This window comes from Spironucleus salmonicida, chromosome 1, assembly GCF_000497125.1.
Source record: "Spironucleus salmonicida strain ATCC 50377 chromosome 1, whole genome shotgun sequence".
NCBI lineage: Eukaryota > Fornicata > Diplomonadida > Hexamitidae > Spironucleus > Spironucleus salmonicida.
The window spans coordinates 1,493,038-1,515,042 of record NC_090596.1 but is presented as its reverse complement, the minus strand read 5'-3'; the positions used below and the strand labels follow the sequence as shown (position 1 = coordinate 1,515,042).

Below are 22,005 nucleotides of genomic sequence, written 5' to 3'. Positions count from 1 at the left end.
ACATTAATGCTAAGCACCTAACATATAGCTGTTTAAAAATATAATATAGTTATACTGCCAATTTTAAACATATTTTCAACATTCTAAAATTAAAATAATTTAACATTTATTATATTATGTATGATATATTTCCCAATTACAATTTATGGACATCTAACTCCTAGGAAAATTAATAAGTTAAACAGCAGCATTAACCGAACAAAGTTAAACAAATGTTAACCAATCTCTAGTATTACTCCATAAAGCTAATGTTTAGACAACATTTTAATCTATTTCTGAAAGAGCACATTTAAATTTTCCATTACCAGATTAAAACCCATAACATGTATCACTGCCATCAGATGTACATAAAGCAATATCTAGAAACTTTCCAGTTCCTAAAAAGATCACATGCAAAGAAGATTTAAATGATATTAGTTACGATTAAGCACCTGCATTCCCACCTTAATATTCTTAACACTTAACTTCAGAGATATTAAAAGCTTCATCTTAGCCAGTCAGCTCTGTATCTGTATTTTTGGATTTTATTTGTTAAAATTCATTAAGTTTCTTAAAAGAAATAAAAAATGAACAATTGGCTATTTTAAGAAGAGGTCAAACTTTTGGATTAATTAATGGTATAGAAATAGGTTATGTAGAACTTTCTAGACATAAAAATTGGCACTTAGAATTGCTAACAAGAGTGTTATCTCTTTGTTAACATGCCTCAATTAATTTACCTGAAAAAACTCTGGCTGAATTCTTTGATATAACATCGATAAGTGTAGAGAGTATTAATTTAATGAATATTAATGAAGTTAATAAGTTTGAAAATAAAATTTCGAATACGCTATTTGAAAATAATTTATACGTACAACAAGTTTTACAATCTTCTGATCACTTTCTTTCTATTGATGACGTGTAACGGATTTTCAAGAGTTTAAAAAGCAAATAATATTTCTCAGAAGTTATTTCAATCGGATACGATCATTTAAATTTCATGTATAGAGATACAATAGTACAAAATGTATTCAAAATATGTATGGAATAATAAACGTAATAAGCATTTTATTTATATAATCCAATTGATATTATCGATATAATATCACAAATTTCAGATATTAATACAAAATTTGAAGATGAAAAATTAACTGAAAATTAGTTGCAATTAACATAAATTTGTTAAACCGGTTCAATGCTAGACTAGCTAGTTCGCGAGCTTCTAGAAAGTATAAAACACTAAAACTTATACGGCTCAGACATCAATTTTGAAAAATATGCATCTGACATTTTACAATAAGCAATTCTACTAAATTAAAATATGCATAGTACTATACCGTCATTCGCTAGTATTGGCTACACAAATTCGTCTGTTTAGTCAACAAATGAAATCGCAGTTGTAAACATGCATTAACCTCCTTTATATATTTCAACTTCTATTACTGGAATTTACCCATAAAAAATGAATCTTAATGATCCCAAAGAATATAACCCAAAAGTTACGAAATAATCGAGTTTTACATAAAATATTAATTAGGCATAAAATCTTAAGATTAACCAATAAGATCTCACGTAATTAGGCTCGTTCACACCATAATTTAACCCACCGTCAACTTTTGCCTGGAAAGTTTCAGCAAAATAGTAGACAGAATATTCCTTAAACTTTATTTTCGGACTGCTAACTGGAGCAAATCCTTAAAATCGTTAAGAAGCAGCAAAATAATTTATTGAAAATGAAACATATAAGAACATTATTTTCGTGAAACAAATGGGGTATGAAAGTGCTGGATATGAACAACTAGTCAAGTCGCTACATTTGATTAGATTTGTACGTGTTAGTGAAATTTATGCAGAATTGATCTAATAATAGAGCATTATTAGCTTGATTGTACAAAAATTTGATGTCAAAAAGGCTAATTAAGATAATATTAAAATTGATTCATTAGTATCAGAGCAAATATAACAACAATATAATTAAGTAGATTTAAGTACAATTTTTTAAAGTAGTGTTGAATTTCGAGAATTTATTAATTTTGAGTAGAAATATAATTAAATCAAACAGAACAAGGATGCAAAATAAAATTTTTATTTTGAAGGTGATTATTGTTATAATAATTTAGATTAAAAAATAGTTTTTTAGCAGGCAATTGAAGATATTCATGTTTTACTTTTATAAGATTAAGTGGCTATTCAGAATTATAACTAACGGCTATTGGAGTTAGGTCGTAGAAAGTATTTAGAGATCTTGATGTTTAACGAAGATTTTTGTAAGATAAAATACGATAATATACTAAATAGATAGAAATACATATTTAGATAAACTGAATAGTAATTATATGAAAATTTATCAGCTGAAAGCCGTGAAAAATACTAATAATTTGATGTGGAGAATTTGGTGGATTTATTTTAAATTACCTTTGATATATTGAAATAAGAACTATAGTATATTTAAGAAAAGGTTAGAATTATTAAGTATTTATATGAGATTTCCCTTTTCGTTGGAGTTGATTAAGTTAAAGAACTACAGAACCTTATCAAATAGATATCAATATAAAGACCATATAATTTTGAAGAATATTCTAAGCTTAAAACTGTATAAGAAGAAAATGATTAATCTTTCATTGATTTGTAGGATATTCATCCTAAAAAATTTATATTAGATAATCTTAAATTTATTGAACATCCAGTCACATAAATTTAGTAGGTAACTGAATCTTTATCTAATATAGCTGATATTTTAGATACTATGATTTAAACGGAATTTGATGAGGCCAAGCTAAATAAAACTAACTCAACTGATATTGGAGCATTACCTAAATTTTATGACATATAAACAGAAAACTTCACTATTAATAATAGAAATTATGATGTGTCATAAAACTATTCTTAATTTAAATTTATACCAGAAATAATTATAAAATTTTTCTAACATTGTACAGAAATTCATGGTATTTTTTCCTCTGAAGCTTTCCCTAAAGTATATTAAGGAGTAAAAGAGCTGGAAAACTAGTAACAAAAATGGTTCTAATATGAGATTTATACAACTAAGTAAGTTCAAGCAGTATAATTAGCAGTTTCTACAGCATCCCTACATTTTTTTATTACATAATATAAACGTTTCAAAGAAACAAATCACCATTGCTTTCCACTTCCGTCGAATATTTCCCATTTAACAAATTTAGGTCTATTAACCAATCCTACTCTTCTTTTTGAGGCTGTAAAGAAGTCAATTGCAATCATAAAATCATAATAGACATCAAATCCTGAAACAGTTTTTTGTTCAATTTTGGGATTATTACTTCCGCCTGGTGGTGCAGTTACTACAAATAATAAATCTTAATAAACTGACGCATTTTCGCGTATAATGTGCCTTCGAGATCTATTTTAAAAAGCAGATAAGTCATCAAAAACATAGCTTTCATAACTCATTAAAGATTGTAATTTTGAGATATTTGAAGGGTTTCCAGCGATTCTCCCTCTACCTTTTGCTATTTACGCTAAATTAATAAATTTTCAATACTCATTTTAACAAAACTGCAAAGCTTTGATTCATGCACATTTCTTAAGATTAAGTGAAATTAAGTGTGTATAGATAGTATCTGAGGCAAAAATCGATATGAAGACTATAAGTTGTTTCTGTAGGGTTAAATTAGGTGAGAAAAAGTACCCTTATAGGGAAATCCTGGGATATGACTCAATAACGAATAACCTGCCATTTTTATCTACAGTAGATTCTTATTTATACTAATTTTTAATGAATGATTATGATAGCAATAAAATAGAATTTTTTGAAGAATTATTTACCAGTAAAGATTTCAGTTTTGATAAAGAATTCGATGAGGATAATAGTTAATAATAAAATATTTATGATGTTATGCTTAGTGCTAATTTAGAGTCAATGGCTGAATTTCCATTGTTTTCAACACTATTAAATGGCAATTGTGGTATATTTTGTCGTTCTGTTTATTGTGAAATTGTTTGCAATTATTATAAAATTGCAAATTTAAGAAATAATTAACTATTAACAGATTATGTATTAATTAATGAATTAATAGCTTCTGGTTTTTCCTAGTAATTTTACATATTTGATGATTAAATTTTTGAAAAATCTAAGTATTATGATAATTTAGATTTCTTTAAACGGGCTGATGCAATCAAAGAAGAAGAGAATACATTTACATAAATATTAAGCAGTCTATATTATAATGTGTCTGAAGATGTATTAGCTAATATTGCTATTTAATTAAACAATGAATATTTATTCAGACTAAAGACTTACCACCCAGAAGAAATAAATTCAGCCATATTATGTACTCATAGAAATTAAATTATTTATAATTTAGGTAATTTAGTAATTACTGAGACGAAAAAAGTTGCATCTTAAGCTCAAATAAGAGGCTTATTGAATATTTTAAGAACATTGTTGTATCAAATTAATTAAGATGAGAGTATATTTTTGTTAGACTCATCTCCAATTTATCGAGGCAGAAAGTAAACAAAGAACTTACTATAATAAAATTTCATTTTCAATGAGGATGGATGTTTAAATAGTATTTATATACTACCTCATCCGGTAACTTTGAGCCTTAATAACACAAGCTCTATCGTTTTAGATTCCATTCTTTTAGTTTTATAAACATTTGAGAGTGTTGTTAGACATTCAATTACTAGAAATATAATAAATGGTTATACTATATATGACTGCGGTAAAATGATTACCGCAAATTTAGAATTTCTATCAGATATTTAAGATATAGAATTAGACTATGATTAGACCATTGATATGGACATAATTCCAGAATTTTTAGAAGGAAGAGATACTTCTTCAATAATGAAATATAATGTCAAATTTAAGAATGTTGGATATTTAAGTGAAAATGAAATTTAATAGATAAGACTCAATGTCAAGAAGGTGTAAGAGAATATTTCATATTAAAAGAAGCAAAATGTTGAGACTGCAAATGAATTACATGAGGTTACTAGTGCACTAGAATATTCTAAAACATTATTAGCATTAAATAAATGCATTGAATTGCGAGATAAAAACGAGCTTTTATTAATAAGCAGTCTTACATAATCATTAAACGCGTGTATTAGAAAAGGATTGTTTAATCATGCAGTTTATTTATCTAATTTGTTATCTAATCTATCAGCTAAATATAATTTTGAAATATTAAATTTTGGATCGAACATTACATTAGATAGTCTTGAATTGTATCAATAGACATAAAAATTAACGTTTATCAGATGTTTTTAGCAATAAGTATAATCACTTCCTACTGATACGCCAATTACTCTCAAATTAGATAATAAAAATATGAAACAAGTAAATCCTTTCGAAGAAGAAAGAGGTCAACCAATTTAATAATCTCCTTTTTGTTAATTATTTGTTGATAATAACCGAGAAAATGAATAGTTTCAACCTATATAAGAAGAGGAATTTATTTATGCGTCTGCATATTCCTCATATTAACCATGCACATTAAATACTGTATAATATATTTCTATCGATCCTAGTACTAATCATATAATTGGATAATTGGTGTCACTTAATGATGTTTAAAATCTACTTACTAGATTATAAGTAGGGTGTAATTAAAAGGGTCTAGAAAAACGTAGTCGAAACAAGACACATTTCCAATATAAACAATATGATTAATCACATAATTATAATGTACAGCCTTACACACTTTCTAGTTCAAAATCATTCACATCATAATCATTTATCAACGTTTACTAATCACACCATTCGTCTAATTTAGACAGTTATATTACTTCAGGATTTGGGCTAGATGGAGTTGTTTCACCATTTAATATTTTTGGTATATCCGGTGAATATTTAAAGTTTTAACAAAAATCTTCTTTATAGCCATTTTTCTTTGAATTTACAAAAACATTTGAGGCATCATTATGTTCTACACTTACATAAATCGAATTACAATCTATATTGGCTAGTAAAGGAAAATCATAATGGGAACCAATTAAAATCAGTACGTAATTATCAGTAAATCATATTATATATGATAGTTTGGAAAGAATAATTTTAGATCTACATGGCTAAAATTATACATGTAAAGATTCTGTTCTCCTTTCATCTGCTTCATTACTAGGACCTAATGTTGTATAGGTATTCTTAAGAGGATTCAAGGATAAGTTAGAAACAATTCAAGATGATAAAAACTAATCTTTATCAGTATTTGTATAATCAAAAACCCCGTCACTTCGCCTATTAAAAGGTAAAGAACAGAATACATTTTTACTTTCTTCTCTATTTATTTTCTTAGAAGAGAAATAATTGGATTCTATCTTTGTAAGCGAATCAGCTGTTTCGATTTTATAATAAACTGAATTTTTAAGAAGTGTCTATATTGAATCTATGTATCATTAATTGCGAATATCTACGTATTAGTCGCTGTCATCATATATTAATAATTATTCACAACTATTATATTCAACACCAGACTAATTAGAAAAAACTGTTTATGAAACATTTTCTTCTTCAGACTTAAGCAGTAATTTTATAAAATTCATGATGACTGATAATTAACGTATAACTGATTTACTATTTTTAACCTGTAGGGAACGAAACTAATAACCTCAAATTAGAGAACTAGTATCTTAATTAGCTGCAATGATAGGCTTGTCATCAGAACCTATTATTGAGCTTGAAAATTTATTATCTGCAAATTATTCTATACAAAAATAAGAAAAAGAATCTTAATTTAAGTAACAAGTTTAATATCATAACTTTACCCCAGCAGATTTAATTTACATATTCTTAGGTACCTTGCACGCAAGCTTCGTGCCTTATTGTGTGCATTTCATATATAGTAAATTTGTAAGAGAGTTACTAGGGTTCCTTAAGGCTCCAGAAAATCAGATTCATGACATTAAATATCAATAATTATAAGAACAAAGCATATAATTTAGAAGTAGCGACAAAGGAGAATTCTTCAAGCTTAAAATATACCCTGTACATTTTGATAAATTAATAGATGTAATGGGAAAATTTGATCTTGAAGGCCCACTTATTTAGGTAAGTACATATAAAACATTTTAAAATCTCAAAATCAATAAATAATGCAGTGAAACATAAGAGCTTACTCTTAACCTAACTAGTACGAGTAAAATTGTTATTCAGCAAGTAGACAAAGAAGTACTTAACAAAAGTTAAGCATTATTAAATCCACTCTCAGTTAATTAAATGAATTAACTTTCCTAGTTGGAGCAACAACTATTTACTCAATTTGAAGAATACATCTAAAATGAAATAAAGTATAGACAAGAAATTCATGATGATTATATTTAAAAATTATAGTCGTACTTCTAAACTTTGATAGAAACAGAATTTACACTACTGAAACTCTAATATATGTCAGAACCTATGTTAGAAGAAGCGCTAGAAGAAAGAAACATTTCAAACAAGCAATTATCATCAAAAATTTTTGAAATTGCAGGAATCTAAGTTGATTAGGAATAAATTAATCAGTAAAAAACCATAGACTTAGTTGAATTCACACCAAATGATGACCATTAAAGAATTGTGGAAAATTATCAAAAGTCTATCCGCTTAACCTCTAACACACTCAATGAACTTAAAATTTAAACTATTCTATATAGAAATCTCTCTCAATATCGTCTTCAAATCCTTCAGTAGAAAGTTGAAGAAAAACTATAATCCTCAGGAACTAACATCACTACATCTTTGAAATTCCTCTATGAGCATCTTAACAACTCACTTCTAATCGATAATGAGTTAATAACAGAACTAGCCAGAATAACAACTTTGATGTCAGATAAAAAAGCAGAAATTGAACGTATAAAACGAGAAATTTAAATCTAAAATCCTGTCAAAAAACGCCCAGGAACAGCCCAAAAAGCGAAGCCATAACAGCAAATCCAGCAAATTATTCAGCAAACAATGCAGCAATAACTAGCTCAAAAAACTCTTCCAATTTTAAAACAAACTGCAATAAGTAAATCTTTGAAGATTTGCTCTGAAGGAGAATAAATGCTAATGAATTTGAAACAGAAATCGGATGAAAAGGCTTAATTGGAGCAGAACTTCAACCAGATGCAGGACGCTCTGCGAGTGGTAAAAGAGCGCGCTGCGGTTGATTCGCACAGCGCAAATCAAGCGATGAAAAAGGAACAGAATTTGGTTTTGAAAGCAGAATTGCGATGCAGCGATTTACAGAAGGAAATTGACCAACTCAAGGCGCTGAGTGGTGAGGTCCTGCGGCGCGAGCAGGAGCGCCAGAGGTCTCACGGTGATTCTTTGATTGTGAAGCTGAAAAGCGAGATTTCTAGCGTTTCGTCGGAACGGAAACAGTGGAAAACTAAACGAGAAAAACTACGCTCTGACTACGCGGAGCTTTTTAGGATGCTAGAATGAACTGTTTAAATTAGAAATTGATGTGATCTAAAAGGAATTAAAATATTTTGATAATATAGTTATTTTTATATAATATGATTATTTTAAGTCGTGAAAATAAATAAATGAATTTTTATAGTGACTGACTATGCTTTTTATTGAATCGTAATCTAAAAATAAGAAGTAATATTGCAATTATGGATTTTCAATGACAGTAAAACAAAATAATAGTATTGTGACTGGTTACAGATGTATGATATTAGCGGTATATGAAAACTAATTCAGATTAGACAAGTAGGTATTACCTTATATATTGATCAGATTTTGTAGTATGAAATAAATAGGTAAGTAGGCTAGAAAAGGCTATCCTTAGTTCTATAATATGAAAATATATGGTACTTATACCGTGACTACTAAAAATTAAAGACTGGAATCAGTATATTGTACCATAAATATATTCAGAATAATGGATTTAATACTCTTGAATTGAATAAAAATAAATTAATAAATTCTGTACTGTTTAGCATTAGTAATGCTGAAAGATTGTATATGTTTAACCGAATTTTTATAACTAATTATATTGTATACTAAGTTTAAATAATAGATAGTGTTAAGATGTTAAGGTTACTACTATTTAATAAAGATGTGGTTTAAGCATACAGGTATTAGAAATAAAAGTATGTAGAAAATATATATGTGATATAAAGAATTTTTCACTAATAATTAACAAAATCAATAATAATTTAAAGTTACATGAGTTTAATTTTTTGGGTAATGTATATATGAATATTTAGTAGAAAAATTCAATGAATTATACCAATAGTGTTGGTATATTTAATAATATGCATATTCTTTCAACATTATTAGATCAGAAACCTTTGCTAATACTTAATAAGTAAATAATATTGGTAGGATTAAAGCTGCCATTAAATAAAATGTATTCAAATAAATAATATATTAAGTTATAAAACAGCATATTTAAAGTTTGTATTTAAATACATTTTACACAGGAATTCATTAATATTATCTATAAATTTTTATTTAAACTACTAGAAAATAGTAAGTTCATAAAACTTAAGATAACATTTTATTTTTTTAATTATAAACTAAAATATTAGAATGAGTTTACATTTTGGTAGTACATTTTCTATTATTACAATCTATTTTGGATAAGTTTATGAACAATAATTGTGTAAATCTACAATATAAAAGAGTTTATTAATCAATCAACTCTCGCCATTTAAGCAGTAACATCAATAGGCCAACCACACTCGATACCAAAACCTTCAAATGAGTAACCTTCAGCAACGAAAAATTTACTATTAAATTCAATCCATGCAAGACGAAGACAATGTAAGAAAGCGGAAAGATATTCCATCAAGCATAAAACACCAATAGAGGCACCAAACCATCCGCCATAAGATATAATTGTTGAAAGACCAGCTATGATATATGAACCAGTATCACCAGGCTTAACCATACCCATTGTTAAACCAATAAGCTAATCAAAGAAAACCTCAGCAAGTTAGGCGTGAGCAAGAGAAAGAGCCCAAAGACGTAAATAAGAAGCAGTATGAGAAATAGTTCCTAATACATATTCAATGGTATGGATTACTTATTAAACGATAATATCACCAACACCAGAATCATCATTAGGATCTGGGTGACGCTTTTTGTGTATAATTTTATGAACTGGCTCTGCCACGGCTAACCAAACTACCATAAGTACTGCCACTGCAAAAATTCCTAATTAGAGATTTGTTTAGAAATCAATATCGGAGAATAATTAATTAGAGGGATCAATTGATCCAGGGCTTAAGAAAATTTAAATTAACATATTTATTAGTGCAGGAGGAGCAGGTTCATTGACAGTTGGGGATCTGGTATTATCTGGAGTTCCAGGCCAATTAACAAACCACTTGAATATAATACAGAAAACCATATATCCAAAGAAACTAAACATAAAGAAGAATTCAGGGATCCAAACTAAAAATATATCTATGTATTTCTTTTGATTAACAAGATTAACACACTTAATAATAAGACCGAATAGCATTTAAGAAATACCGATAACAATAGATACTTTCATTTTATAAGAATTCAAGAAGATCATAGAGTTACCAGCCCAATGCCAAGCTGGATCGATACCAAAATTGTAAGTAGGATTAGGACCAGTATGAGTCATTGGACTTTAATATACGTTATATTTTGTATTAAACATATTAAATCCTAGAGCAAAAATATCATTATACATAAATCCGGAGATTATAGAATATAATGACATCATGAAAATGATATAACGACCCATGAAAATTAGCTCAAACATATCGTTACGTACTTTAAGTAATCTTTTTTCGAAAATTAACATAAGCATTGAAATAAGGGCATTAATAATACCATGACCAATATCACCAAACATAATCGAGAAAGTGAATGGGAATTAATACAAGTAAAAGAATGCTGGATTAATTTCTTTATAACAAGGAATACCATATGAATTAACAATATTCTAAAATACATGAGTATATTTGTTAGTGTTAAATTAGGTTGGAGGTTAAGTCTTAAGTTACTCAGGGGTGTAACTTTCTTTTGGAATAATTCTTATCGAACTTCCTAATTATTACATTCCTTAAAATTATCCCTCTATATGTTGTTTTACTAAATCAAATCGCTCTTCTGGTACATAAGCTGTTACACGCATATAACTATTATCAATAGTAAACATATTTAGAGTATGATTAATGATTTTATTGGTTTAAATTATTTCATTCCAATGGTCAATGTAAACAGCATTTTTAGTCAAAATGGCGTTAACTCTTTGTTTAGAATAATATAAACTAGTATCGTATGTATTAAGCTGAGACTTTGTATCGTTTTCTGCCTAAACTATATTTTATGGCAATTCATAAACTCTCCCACCCATTGATTATACAATTCTAGTACATCTGCGAACTGCTTCTTGACCGGCTATAAATGCAGAAACTAATTCCTTTTCCTCAGCCAAGTCAGATAACTCTGTTGATTCAAAATGTAAAACACCAAAGGCAGCTCTAAATAAACCTCTCATGCAAGGGATAAAGGTCTTTTTAGGAATAACAAATAGTAAATTCATAAGACCATCTTCCATCTATTCAGCATCTGATATAAGAGCATCTTTTTGGTTCACATGATCTATAGAGATTGATGTGGCATTTACCTTAGAAGCATTTTGTATAACTTTAAGCTATTCGGCTACATTTTCTCTCTTCTATTCAGCCTAGACAAGATCTGCCTAGAGACTTTTGAGCTCTACTATTGCTTTATCAATTACTTCTTCAAGAGATAAAATAGAATGATCAGTAAATGGCTAAGGCTATGGAATTTCGATGGCAGATATTTCGATAGCATTTCTCAGATAATTGTATTTTGTTTCTAATTCTGCTACTTTAACGACGTTGTTAGTAAATGGTCTTTGGAATGGTGGAACATCGGGTTAAGAATCAATGAAATGCAAGGATTTTAATGGAATTACATTTTCTAAAGCTTAGAATGAAGAATCACGCTTTAATACTATCTCAGTTAATACCATAGTTTTAGAACGCCAAAGCTCTTTGGCTGACATTTTTGAGATTAGATTGATATCTTGAATTTATTTATATTTAGTCATATAATATTATAATATTTTCAAATAAAAATAAAACCGTAATCAGGTAAAGTAATAATAAAATTCTTAAGACATCATATAACCAAGATCAATAATACAGTAGATTTAAATTATGCTAATATAATATCCATGCATGGAAAATTATAAGAAATTTTGGTTTTTGTTATACAGGAGGAGATACCTAAGTGATAATAAATCTATATTAACCTTAAATAGAAATATGATTCTAATTACAACTCCTTATTTAAATTTATTGAATACTTATTTTCATTGCTGCAACTTAATAGTAAATTTGAGACATTATTAATAATAATGGCTAGTGATGATAAGAATTAAAATTATAACTTTCTTTGGTTATATGTATTCGTAATAAAAAGTTATAATACTTAGCGAAGGATAATTGTAAAGATAAAACTAATATCTTATATTTTACTATACACTATTTACAGCTCACATAGATTTCTCTTGGTCTCATTAGACTAATAAAAAGGTAATCCTTACTACTGCTATGTTTCAAAATGTAATATATATATTATATAAATATAATATTTGAATAATATAATTATTTATCTTTCTAAATGCCTCCATAAGGTAGATCAAAATAGTTTTATTGTAGATAAAAAGCATTAGGGATAGAAAAGGGTGATAATTTTCTTTCTGATCTTTAAGGAATTCTAGTCACATCATCAATTAATGATAATTTTAAAATTTCTCGTGAGATTTACTCTTTGCTCAAGTAGTTTACTGAAGCGATTCCTAATGCATTAGAACAAACAGAGCATAAGTTTAATAAATTGTTGCCAGGCGCAAAGGGACTACTTTTTGTTTACTGGCCTATACTAGACGGTCAGGATTCACCGCGAGATGTTATTATGAAACTTTTAAAAAGGAAAGCGGAAGGAACTAATTTAGGCTGTATCGCTAAAATTTACCCAGTAAGTAATACATGTAAAGCTGATTTATCAGTTATTAAAAAAGTTATTGACGGTTTACTTGTTAGTGATTAGGAGAAGAAATTTTCCTTAGAGTTCAAAATTAGAAACAATAATGGACTAACAAAAGATTCTCTTAAATCCTTTATTCTAGAAACATATGCGTAGAATTATTCTGAAGAAGAAGATAAAGCGATTTCTATATAAATATGTCAGTGTAATGCTATGATTGGATGGTGTGATAAGTACATAGACTGATTTTATTGTTTACTTTTTAAGCATAATTATATATTCAATCACTAACAGTTACACTTTCCAGTTACTTTTCATAACTTAATATGTATGCCCTTGAATCTCTAGAATCCAAACTAATTTAATACTATCTTTCATCTGATATTTCCCACCACTTTCCATCTTTTTCACTCACACATGTATAATGACCTTAGTTCAATGTTCCTGCATGCATAATTACACTTTTTAGCTTAAAATGTTCATTTTACAGAAATAGATTTTCGTCAAATTAGATCTACGCCTATATTTTAGTATTATACGTAAATCGTGTTATTATTATTAGCAATTATTAAGGAAGACTAACAAAAGACGATTAAGTATACATATTAAAATCATTACATTTGGGGCATGTGTTCAAAGAAACTTACTTCTTTAAGTATTCCGTTATTAAATCATTTAAAGAATCCCCAGGTATATGTACTTCATTAATAAAATTAAAATTGAAAAACCTAGATTTGATTTTAATAGGTTTTGTGATCTAGATGGATAATAATAATTAAATATTCGTAGTTATTTGCGACACTTTATAACCACAAGTACACATTGTCTATAACCGCTCAGAAAACTAAAAAAGTTATTATATTGAAGGGAGGTTTTGAAATAGTTCTTATAGTATAAATGATAGAAACTCATGAGAATCTTATTATTCATTACCATAAAACTAGGGATATTTAGCTTCTATAATTTATTTTAATTCAGATGGTTAAACTAATTAGGTTTACTTGTAAATAGTCTAAAGTTAAGAAATAATTAAATTAGATGGAAAACTAGACTACATAATCTACTACATTATGTTATTAGAATAAAATATAAGCTATAGTGCAGAATTAAGATAACACGTATTACCCATATTTTTTAATGTTGGCATTTTTAATTTTATATTATAATTATATTCCAGGATATATTCACTTTCTTTATTCTAGCCGATAAAAATCTTTCAGAGTTAAACTTTTACTTTTTATTCCAGTCAAATTTTATAAAGGAGATTACGTTTTATATATATTCTTCATTGTCGAAGTAACATTCTCATTCCCCTTAGAAATATACAGAATACGCCGCTATGGTGAGCAAACTTTAAATGTTTTTAGAGTAACTTATTCTTCTTCGTTGCTGATTACATCTAAATCAACTATGTCCAAATCTTTAAGTCCATTTCCTGTAATTTCATTATATTTATTAATTCTACTTTAAATAATAGACTCATCTAAAATCTATTATACCTCTATTGATCGTTCAATCATAGTAAACACTTTTCTCTTCTTGAGTTTCAATTATGCTATTCCATTAAGTGCAACTTCAGCATTATATTTTTTCATGTCAAATTATTATCTAGTTGCGTAATTTTTGTTTAATCCGAATAGTTCGCGATCTAAAGGATATTAAAAATTTTTGCTCATTTTGATATGTATTATATAATATACTCAATCAAATATAAACTGAATACTTGTTATTAACCAACTAAGTTTTAAGTGATTCATCGCCAAAGAATACACATTTCTTGCACTTTTCTTATATTAATGTATCACATGTTTTCCACGAAATACGAACATTTTCACTAAAGCCGTAAAGCATATCTTAATCATTTCGAAGCCAAGTTATCGTTTTTTCGTCACCTGGATACCCACTACCCCATTATTTTTAAATTTAATCATCCCTTGTAAGTTTTGCCACAATGGACGCTGCACCAGTAATAGGATAAATAGCATCTGCTTTAGCCTAAATTGTCATTTGTAAGTCAGGGAGTTTCTACTAAATAAATTGCTCGTATTGAGATGCTGGAGAAATTAAGTCTATATACGCATGTGATATTTCAAATTTTTAACTGAACTCAATAAGTAGATCTCTAGCTGCTGTGAAAGCTAATACGTTTAGTGAAATCTTATTTGGATTAAGCATTTTCTCCGAGATATCACGCGCTGAGATTGAAATAGTATTACAATAGAAATCTGGTTAAGATTTAAGCTTAATAATAATCTTTTCTCTGTCTTGATGAGTTAACTTTTTAGAATCATCTGCTCCAAGTTTTTTGAGCTCATAGTGTATATATTCAGGATAGGCAGCTATTCCATATACCATAGGACCTAATACTGGACCTCTACCAGCCTCATCAATTCCAACAACATATTTCATAAAATATTAAAGGGGAAATTAAAATAGATGAATATTTTATATTTATATATTTTATATTTTAATGGATCTAGAGGATTTTCAGATATTGAAATTTATTGGTTAAGGGGCTGAAGGAAAAGTTTATGCAGCTATTCATAAAGAGACAAAGGAACATGTTGCATTAAAATAAGTATATTAATAAATCTAAAGTAACTAAATAAATGAAATATCAATATTGTATGGATTGTCACATCCTTGCATTTTATCCCCAACTGGTTATTTTTAGGATTCTTCAAAATCAACATCTTATATCGTTTTCAGAAGATGTGCAATGGATCTATAATAGTTTTCGTAAAAATAATTAGATAAATAAGTTTTATTTTCATTATTCTCAGATGTTATTCTTGGCTGCATTTTCCTTCATCGAAAGAACTTAATTCATAGAGATATCAAAGCTGGAAATGTACTAGTCAGGAAAGAATTTGGTTAGGCAAGAGCTTTGCTAACAGATTTTGGAATGACAAGAAAATTGTAGAAAAATTAGCAGCTTACAGATATAACTGGAACACCATATTACTTAGCCCCAGAAATTTGGTCAGGTAACGAATATGATCAAAAGGCAGATTCATGGGCTTTGGGAGTTCTACTTTATTATATTATGACAGGAAAATATACTGTATCTGGTACTGCAACCGAATAGAAATAATAGCTATCTGAAGGATTTATACCTGATTATTCTAATTTACCCAGATTAATTGTATCAATTCTTGATAAATTATTAGTTATAAATCCTCAATAGCGTAGTTTGCCTGAAGAATTATTTAAAATACCAGCATTAGAGAGATCATGCAGAAGTAGAATTACATAGGAGGATTGGGATATTACTTTTGAATTAAATTTTGAAATTAGTAAATAATAAATGATATTAAATGGATATTCACCTCTTGATACTGACTTAAACATTGAACAGATTATTTATTTCCAATAGAATTTAGGACCAAAATTGTTAGATAATTTACATATGCTAAATATAAAATGATAATCAGATTCCTAATTCTTCATTTTTTATTTATAAAGCACTTATTGTTTTCTCACCTTATTTGGTAAGCTAAGGAAAAACAAGTGTTTTCCCTACACCAGCTTAATATTAAGAAATTTCATAACCATTTAAAATAAACTATAGAAGTATATTAAAAATCATAAAAAATTAATTTCTTTCATCAGATTTTATCACACCCAAAAAGCCAGGAGAAATAGATAGAAAAATATCTTCTACATACACACTTAAAAATCGTTCCATGGCAATATTAAATTTACTTACAATAAAATTTCGCAATGATAGATACCAGGAGCTTTCATCCGAGAATGTTATTCGGAATTATTATGCTATTGCCTTAGAAATATCCTTATCTGTGAATAAGTAATTAAGTTCTTTATATGCTTGAGAAAACATCTATAACGTAGTTTTCTTTAATAGTCGTTTAGTCTTTAAACTTTTAAGCATATCAATTCTGGAGGTATCTAATTCTTATGGAGATAATAAAATTGTATCCGGTTCATAGTGGGGAACTGTATAAAATTAAATAAAGTCGGGAATATTACTATAATTAGATAAAGAATGTACTTATATTGATGTTTACGCAGTTACTAGATCATTTTTCTCTTAGAATAATTAGTCTAGTTCTTAATTAAGCTATAAAATTTATTATTACAGTTTTTAATTAATTAAATCATTACCAAGTGGTATCCCCTCAGTTTAAGTATTTTATGAGATTTATTCCTTACTGCCTAGCAGTAATTCTAACTCATTTTATTATCTAGTTAGTTCTCGTATTTTATTTAAATTCTCAGAATCTGTTTTTTATTTGACTTCTTATAACTTCTATAATAATGTTTTAACTTCAATATATCTTTCTTCAAATGGGTTAATCTATGGTTGTTCAATATCATTAATTAGTATTTATTTTTATAACTTCTATGATTTATATATAAATATTAATTTAGTTTCAAGTTCTTACATTTTATTATTGATTTAAATTATTTTCTAAGGTAAACTATCGATATTCATGATGTCCAAAGCTTAGAGTTAGTTTACAACTAGTTCAGTAACAGATTAACAAATATTATTTTGATTACTCTACTTTTAGATATTGTTTTCACTATTTGATTAAATATATTTTAGCGATGAACTAAGTTTCTATAGTTATTAGTTTATTATCGATAATTTTTAATCAACTAAATCGTTATCTTAAAAAGAAAATGATGACAATTATTCATTAATAATTTTTAGGTATTAAACATAATTTATTTATCCAACATTTTGTTTTTCTAATAAAAGATCTTCAATATTCTTAAACTATGATTGCATATATTTGTTATTAGTATTAAATTATTAATTTAACTCAGGAATTAGAACAGTTTTTATCTACTATATTTCTTATAATGTATTGCATGTAGTTGATTTATGATTATCACTTAATAATTTTTAATTTACTAGTATTAACTCTAATTAACCATACAATGTAGTATTTGAAGCTAGTTCTTATGTCAAAATTATGTAATTTTTAATTTAATTAATTTCCAATTTGATATTTTAACAAGATTCAGCTATAGTCGTAGTAGTATTTATGTTTTTAGCAGATCTATATGATATATTTTTAATTTTATCTACAGAATTTTAGCAATCAATTATTAAATCATTAAATTAGTGATCTTACTTTATTTTATCTGTTTATAGATACTATTTAATTTCGACTGCGAAATCTTTAACTAGCAATAATTATTACTCTAATTATCGATTATTCATTTATAGGATATTTATTCTTTTTTACATTTATTAAACATCTACCATTCCTAGTTAAGCATCTGCTAAATCTTCCGTCAATTGTGCAATAGCTAGATTGTTACTATTAGATTGATAAAGTAGCTTGTCATTTTCAGCTTGTTTATCTTTTATATTCTCAGATTATATAAAAATTTCTTATGTAATAGTCTCGTTTTCTAATTGAAGTATTTATATTTAATCTTAATAAGTCGATAGCAAAACACTCTCTTACTCAATATGTTACTAATGTTTAATAATATCTGCTTTTAATTTGCTAATTATATCATGATGTTCCATATCTGTTGACTTAAGGTCGTATAATGTTTTCTCTAATTACATATTTATGTTTGATATTTCTATTTTTTGATCAGTTAAAGTGGCATTTTACGCTTTCAAACCAGCCACTTATAATTAATAGTTTCCAATTTGTTTCTCTAAGTATTTATTTGATTTCTTAAGTGAAACTAATTCGATATTAATATTTAAATTATTGTCTATTTATATATTTTCATGTTGTTCTCGTATTTCTGCTAATTTTAGCCTAACTGACTAAACTTCTTCACAAGTCTCATTCATAATATCATCAATTTATTATCTCTCACTTTATATCTTTTAATGAAATTAAGATAGCAGTTAAACAGATTCTTTTTAGCTACCATCTCTCAATTTTAACTTTAGCTATTATAGTAAAGACATTGTATATATTTTGAATTGCAAATAATTTAAGATTTCATATATTATTGTAAAGGTTTATGTAAAAATCCGATATTATTTTCTTATAATTAATCTGTATGTTTTGATTAAATGAAATAAAAAAGTATTATTAATAAAGTAAGTCCTGTAAGATAGCCATTATTATAAATATCGTGCACATAAACATAACATGCATCAAAATTATATAATAATGAACCAAATATTACAATATTATCAGCTGCATTAAATACTCTATATACCATCGATAACCTAGAAATGTAAAAGTTGTCAGCTATTAACTAATTAGCTATAGGAATTAACTCATCCTAAAGTTTGCAATATTAAACTAAAGTTCAAAATTTATAAAAAATACGAGATGTGTGGCAAGGATACACTGCAGAGAAAATAGATATTTATATTGATTAAGAAATAGAAAAGTTTGAGAAGAGTGGTCGAAAGGTAAAACGCAAGGTACGTGATAGATTAAACTGCTGTATTTTTAGAAAATTTAATATGGAAGAATTAAGATTACGAAGAATCTGAAGAACAATAAGACTTAAGAAAATTATTCCCAGGATTATTTTGAAAATGTTATCACTAATAGTGCTTTTTGGGAAAGTCACCTTCTAGAATTTCATCTTTACCCTTTTCTAAATTTGCAATAACTTCTCTTATCTTAGTTATCATTTGTTTTTTTTAACAAATTTTCCATTCACACTATTTTCGTAAATTATTCATCCCTTATCTCCATCTAAGTTGATCAATTATCTCAATGAGCCTTATTTTCTCTTCATTAACATTTATTATTGGGTTTTATTAATGGCACGCATCATCTAAAATTTATAAAACTGCTGAAATATAATCCGCAACTGCATTTTTAAGATGCGCTAACGACCCTTCTGGTGTATTTGGCAATTCGTCAATTTTTAATTCTATCTGATCGAGTTATAGCTCCTTTGTTTAATTCCTTAACTTGTTCACTAGTATTAAATCCTTTCTATCAGTTGTTAATAGATTTCCCATTGGTTCATAAGGAAAATTATCTTCAATGATGCGCATAGGTATAATTTCCTATGGTATCGATGGTGGTTATGTATTATTATCTTAGTACCATGGAGGTGGATGTAAAAGAGCTAATTTTTCAAATTTTCCACATTTATAAACCTTTCGTTCCATTTTAATCTTTGATAATATAGTTAATAATATAAATAATACATATGGCACAGACTTCCACTCCCCTAAATGAACAAAGAACTAATTGAGGAAGATTTTGAGTATGAAGAGGAAGAACAAGTAGAATACGAAGGAGTAGATAAATATTTTTATATTAAGTCAAATTTTATTCCACATTTTTCATTTGGTAAAAAATGTAAAACATCATCGTTTGAAATTCTACCATCTCCAATTTAAAATACTATCCTCTAATCATCGACAGGAGAATATCTTGGTGGTGATTTTATAGAATCAGATAAAATCCCAACTTAGTAAATTCGTAAATAATTGAAGAATGATAATGATTTAACGGATCAGCTTGCCGAGATTTTAGCGGGCAGATAATCATTACTATTCACGTCAAGAAGTTTTTAATAAAAAATTTAGTGTCGTGAAGCATTTGCTAAATCTGTTACAGGTTACTTATTGTAGTTGTATATACGAAGAGTTGCCTATAACAACTAAACAGTTTAGGATTAAATTTTAGAAATTTAAAAATAAAATAATGATAAAAATAAAATATTAACATCTTAAAATGAAGAAGAAGACTAAATTTGTAGTTAAATTTAATAATAAACACCGCACTTATATTCATACTCTCATCCAGGTGTCCTCGTTATTGCTGAAACCTAGCATACAGCATGGAGAGTTAATTAGGCGATCATGTGTTGTATTCCAGATTTATTGGAAAAGAATATTAGAAACCGCATTAAACTTGAAAAATATGCACCGTAGGAATCTGAAGACGTATTTAAAGTTTAACAGACCCCACTTCTACCAGACGAAATACCTGATAGTGATATAGATCGGATTAATTTAACAAGACCACCTTAATTTTATTAAAACAAGGTAGGCTGTCAAGAATAAGAATTCATTTTTGGAGTTTAATTTGCAAAAGCAGCGAATAAACTTGAAGCAATGTGTAGAATTCGCAAAGCAGATATTATATATGGTTCTGTATAGTCTATTCTTAAATATGGAAATTTTGAAAAAGATGATTGTGATTTTACATTTTTAAGTGGAATTCATACTGTATACATAGAAAATATAGATAAAATTTCATCTCAAAGTATTGTTAAACTCAAATAAGTGTTATCGTAAATAGGAAGGAGGCCAAAGCTTATTAAAGATATTGATTTGTGTTGTTTAACTATCCCAGCATTAAAATTTAAACCTGTTTAATCAATTTAGTTTGTTTTGTCGCAGTCAGTAGAAAATGAATATTCTAATGCGCTATTTACCCCTGATCTTAAAAATTCGGATTTTGACATTAATTTAGATTCTATTTATGTTCAATAAGACGGAGAGCAAACCAATATTTATGATGAAGGAAATTGTTCAAGAAACTCGTTAGGATTATTAAAGCTTAATTTTATATTATAAGATTCTGTGTTTAGCGACTTAAATATTAAGATTTTAATATAAAAACTAGATCAATTGGCATAGATTAATATTAGAAGAACAGATTCTCTACAAGAAGGTTCTATAAAATTTGATTTACATAGTTATCCTAAATTAGATTATCTGATCAATTAAGAATTAAGAGAGATTGAAAATTTTACAGTTGTTGTCGCTCCTAATGATTCATATTTACTTAGAGCTTAAAATTTAATGAATAAATTTAAAATAAAACCTGGTATTATTAAATTTGATACAGATTACGAGGACGCAAAGAAGACTATTAAGAGATTCAAAAAAGAAGCATTATAAATAATATTAATAGATGAAAAGTTCATTATGAAGTATTATCCAATTATTACTAGAATTGACAAGCTTATTTCATTATCTCCTCCAAGAGATTTTGATGTTTTTAAATTTTTGTTCAAAGACGTCAACGAGGCATCGAGAATCTACTGGGATGACGAAGATGCAGTGAGATGGTCCAGCCTCGTCAACCAGGACACTCTTTAGAAAATCCTCAAAAATCGCGTTACATACATGTGAGAAA

At 27.4% G+C, this 22,005-nt stretch overlaps 12 protein-coding genes across 12 annotated transcripts; 6 read left to right on the top strand and 6 right to left on the bottom strand. All coding sequences in view use genetic code 6, as the record gives it.

Moving 5' to 3' along the window:
* Positions 1-145: 145 nt before the first annotated feature.
* On the top strand, positions 146-8,374 carry SS50377_21050 (uncharacterized protein; the record flags this gene model as incomplete). The annotated part of the gene is made up of 1 exon (XM_067904987.1): positions 146-8,374. The coding sequence occupies one exon, from the start codon at positions 146-148 to the stop codon at positions 8,372-8,374; it is 8,229 nt and encodes a 2,742-aa protein (XP_067768469.1).
* Positions 8,375-9,575: 1,201 nt separating this feature from the next.
* On the bottom strand, positions 9,576-11,954 carry SS50377_21049 (V-type proton ATPase subunit a; the record flags this gene model as incomplete). The annotated part of the gene is made up of 1 exon (XM_067904986.1): positions 9,576-11,954. The coding sequence occupies one exon, from the start codon at positions 11,952-11,954 to the stop codon at positions 9,576-9,578; it is 2,379 nt and encodes a 792-aa protein (XP_067768468.1).
* A 154-nt stretch (positions 11,955-12,108) lies between these two features.
* SS50377_21048 (uncharacterized protein) lies at positions 12,109-12,549 on the top strand (the record flags this gene model as incomplete). Its single annotated transcript, XM_067904985.1, has 1 exon — positions 12,109-12,549. The coding sequence occupies one exon, from the start codon at positions 12,109-12,111 to the stop codon at positions 12,547-12,549; it is 441 nt and encodes a 146-aa protein (XP_067768467.1).
* A 25-nt stretch (positions 12,550-12,574) lies between these two features.
* On the top strand, positions 12,575-13,186 carry SS50377_21047 (uncharacterized protein; the record flags this gene model as incomplete). Its single annotated transcript, XM_067904984.1, has 1 exon — positions 12,575-13,186. One exon carries the CDS (start codon positions 12,575-12,577, stop codon positions 13,184-13,186), a length of 612 nt encoding a protein of 203 aa, XP_067768466.1.
* A 34-nt stretch (positions 13,187-13,220) lies between these two features.
* SS50377_21046 (Ubiquitin carboxyl-terminal hydrolase family protein) lies at positions 13,221-14,087 on the bottom strand (the record flags this gene model as incomplete). Its single annotated transcript, XM_067904983.1, has 1 exon — positions 13,221-14,087. One exon carries the CDS (start codon positions 14,085-14,087, stop codon positions 13,221-13,223), a length of 867 nt encoding a protein of 288 aa, XP_067768465.1.
* A 37-nt stretch (positions 14,088-14,124) lies between these two features.
* SS50377_21045 (uncharacterized protein) lies at positions 14,125-14,616 on the bottom strand (the record flags this gene model as incomplete). The annotated part of the gene is made up of 1 exon (XM_067904982.1): positions 14,125-14,616. One exon carries the CDS (start codon positions 14,614-14,616, stop codon positions 14,125-14,127), a length of 492 nt encoding a protein of 163 aa, XP_067768464.1.
* A 28-nt stretch (positions 14,617-14,644) lies between these two features.
* Positions 14,645-15,349, bottom strand: SS50377_21044 (Ribonuclease; the record flags this gene model as incomplete). The annotated part of the gene is made up of 1 exon (XM_067904981.1): positions 14,645-15,349. The coding sequence occupies one exon, from the start codon at positions 15,347-15,349 to the stop codon at positions 14,645-14,647; it is 705 nt and encodes a 234-aa protein (XP_067768463.1).
* Positions 15,350-15,410: 61 nt separating this feature from the next.
* SS50377_21043 (Kinase, NEK) lies at positions 15,411-16,367 on the top strand (the record flags this gene model as incomplete). The annotated part of the gene is made up of 1 exon (XM_067904980.1): positions 15,411-16,367. The coding sequence occupies one exon, from the start codon at positions 15,411-15,413 to the stop codon at positions 16,365-16,367; it is 957 nt and encodes a 318-aa protein (XP_067768462.1).
* A 3-nt stretch (positions 16,368-16,370) lies between these two features.
* On the bottom strand, positions 16,371-18,848 carry SS50377_21042 (uncharacterized protein; the record flags this gene model as incomplete). Its single annotated transcript, XM_067904979.1, has 1 exon — positions 16,371-18,848. One exon carries the CDS (start codon positions 18,846-18,848, stop codon positions 16,371-16,373), a length of 2,478 nt encoding a protein of 825 aa, XP_067768461.1.
* Positions 18,849-19,056: 208 nt separating this feature from the next.
* SS50377_21041 (uncharacterized protein) lies at positions 19,057-19,431 on the top strand (the record flags this gene model as incomplete). Its single annotated transcript, XM_067904978.1, has 1 exon — positions 19,057-19,431. The coding sequence occupies one exon, from the start codon at positions 19,057-19,059 to the stop codon at positions 19,429-19,431; it is 375 nt and encodes a 124-aa protein (XP_067768460.1).
* An 8-nt stretch (positions 19,432-19,439) lies between these two features.
* Positions 19,440-20,021, bottom strand: SS50377_21040 (uncharacterized protein; the record flags this gene model as incomplete). Its single annotated transcript, XM_067904977.1, has 1 exon — positions 19,440-20,021. One exon carries the CDS (start codon positions 20,019-20,021, stop codon positions 19,440-19,442), a length of 582 nt encoding a protein of 193 aa, XP_067768459.1.
* A 66-nt stretch (positions 20,022-20,087) lies between these two features.
* On the top strand, positions 20,088-22,001 carry SS50377_21039 (uncharacterized protein; the record flags this gene model as incomplete). The annotated part of the gene is made up of 1 exon (XM_067904976.1): positions 20,088-22,001. The coding sequence occupies one exon, from the start codon at positions 20,088-20,090 to the stop codon at positions 21,999-22,001; it is 1,914 nt and encodes a 637-aa protein (XP_067768458.1).
* Positions 22,002-22,005: the final 4 nt, after the last annotated feature.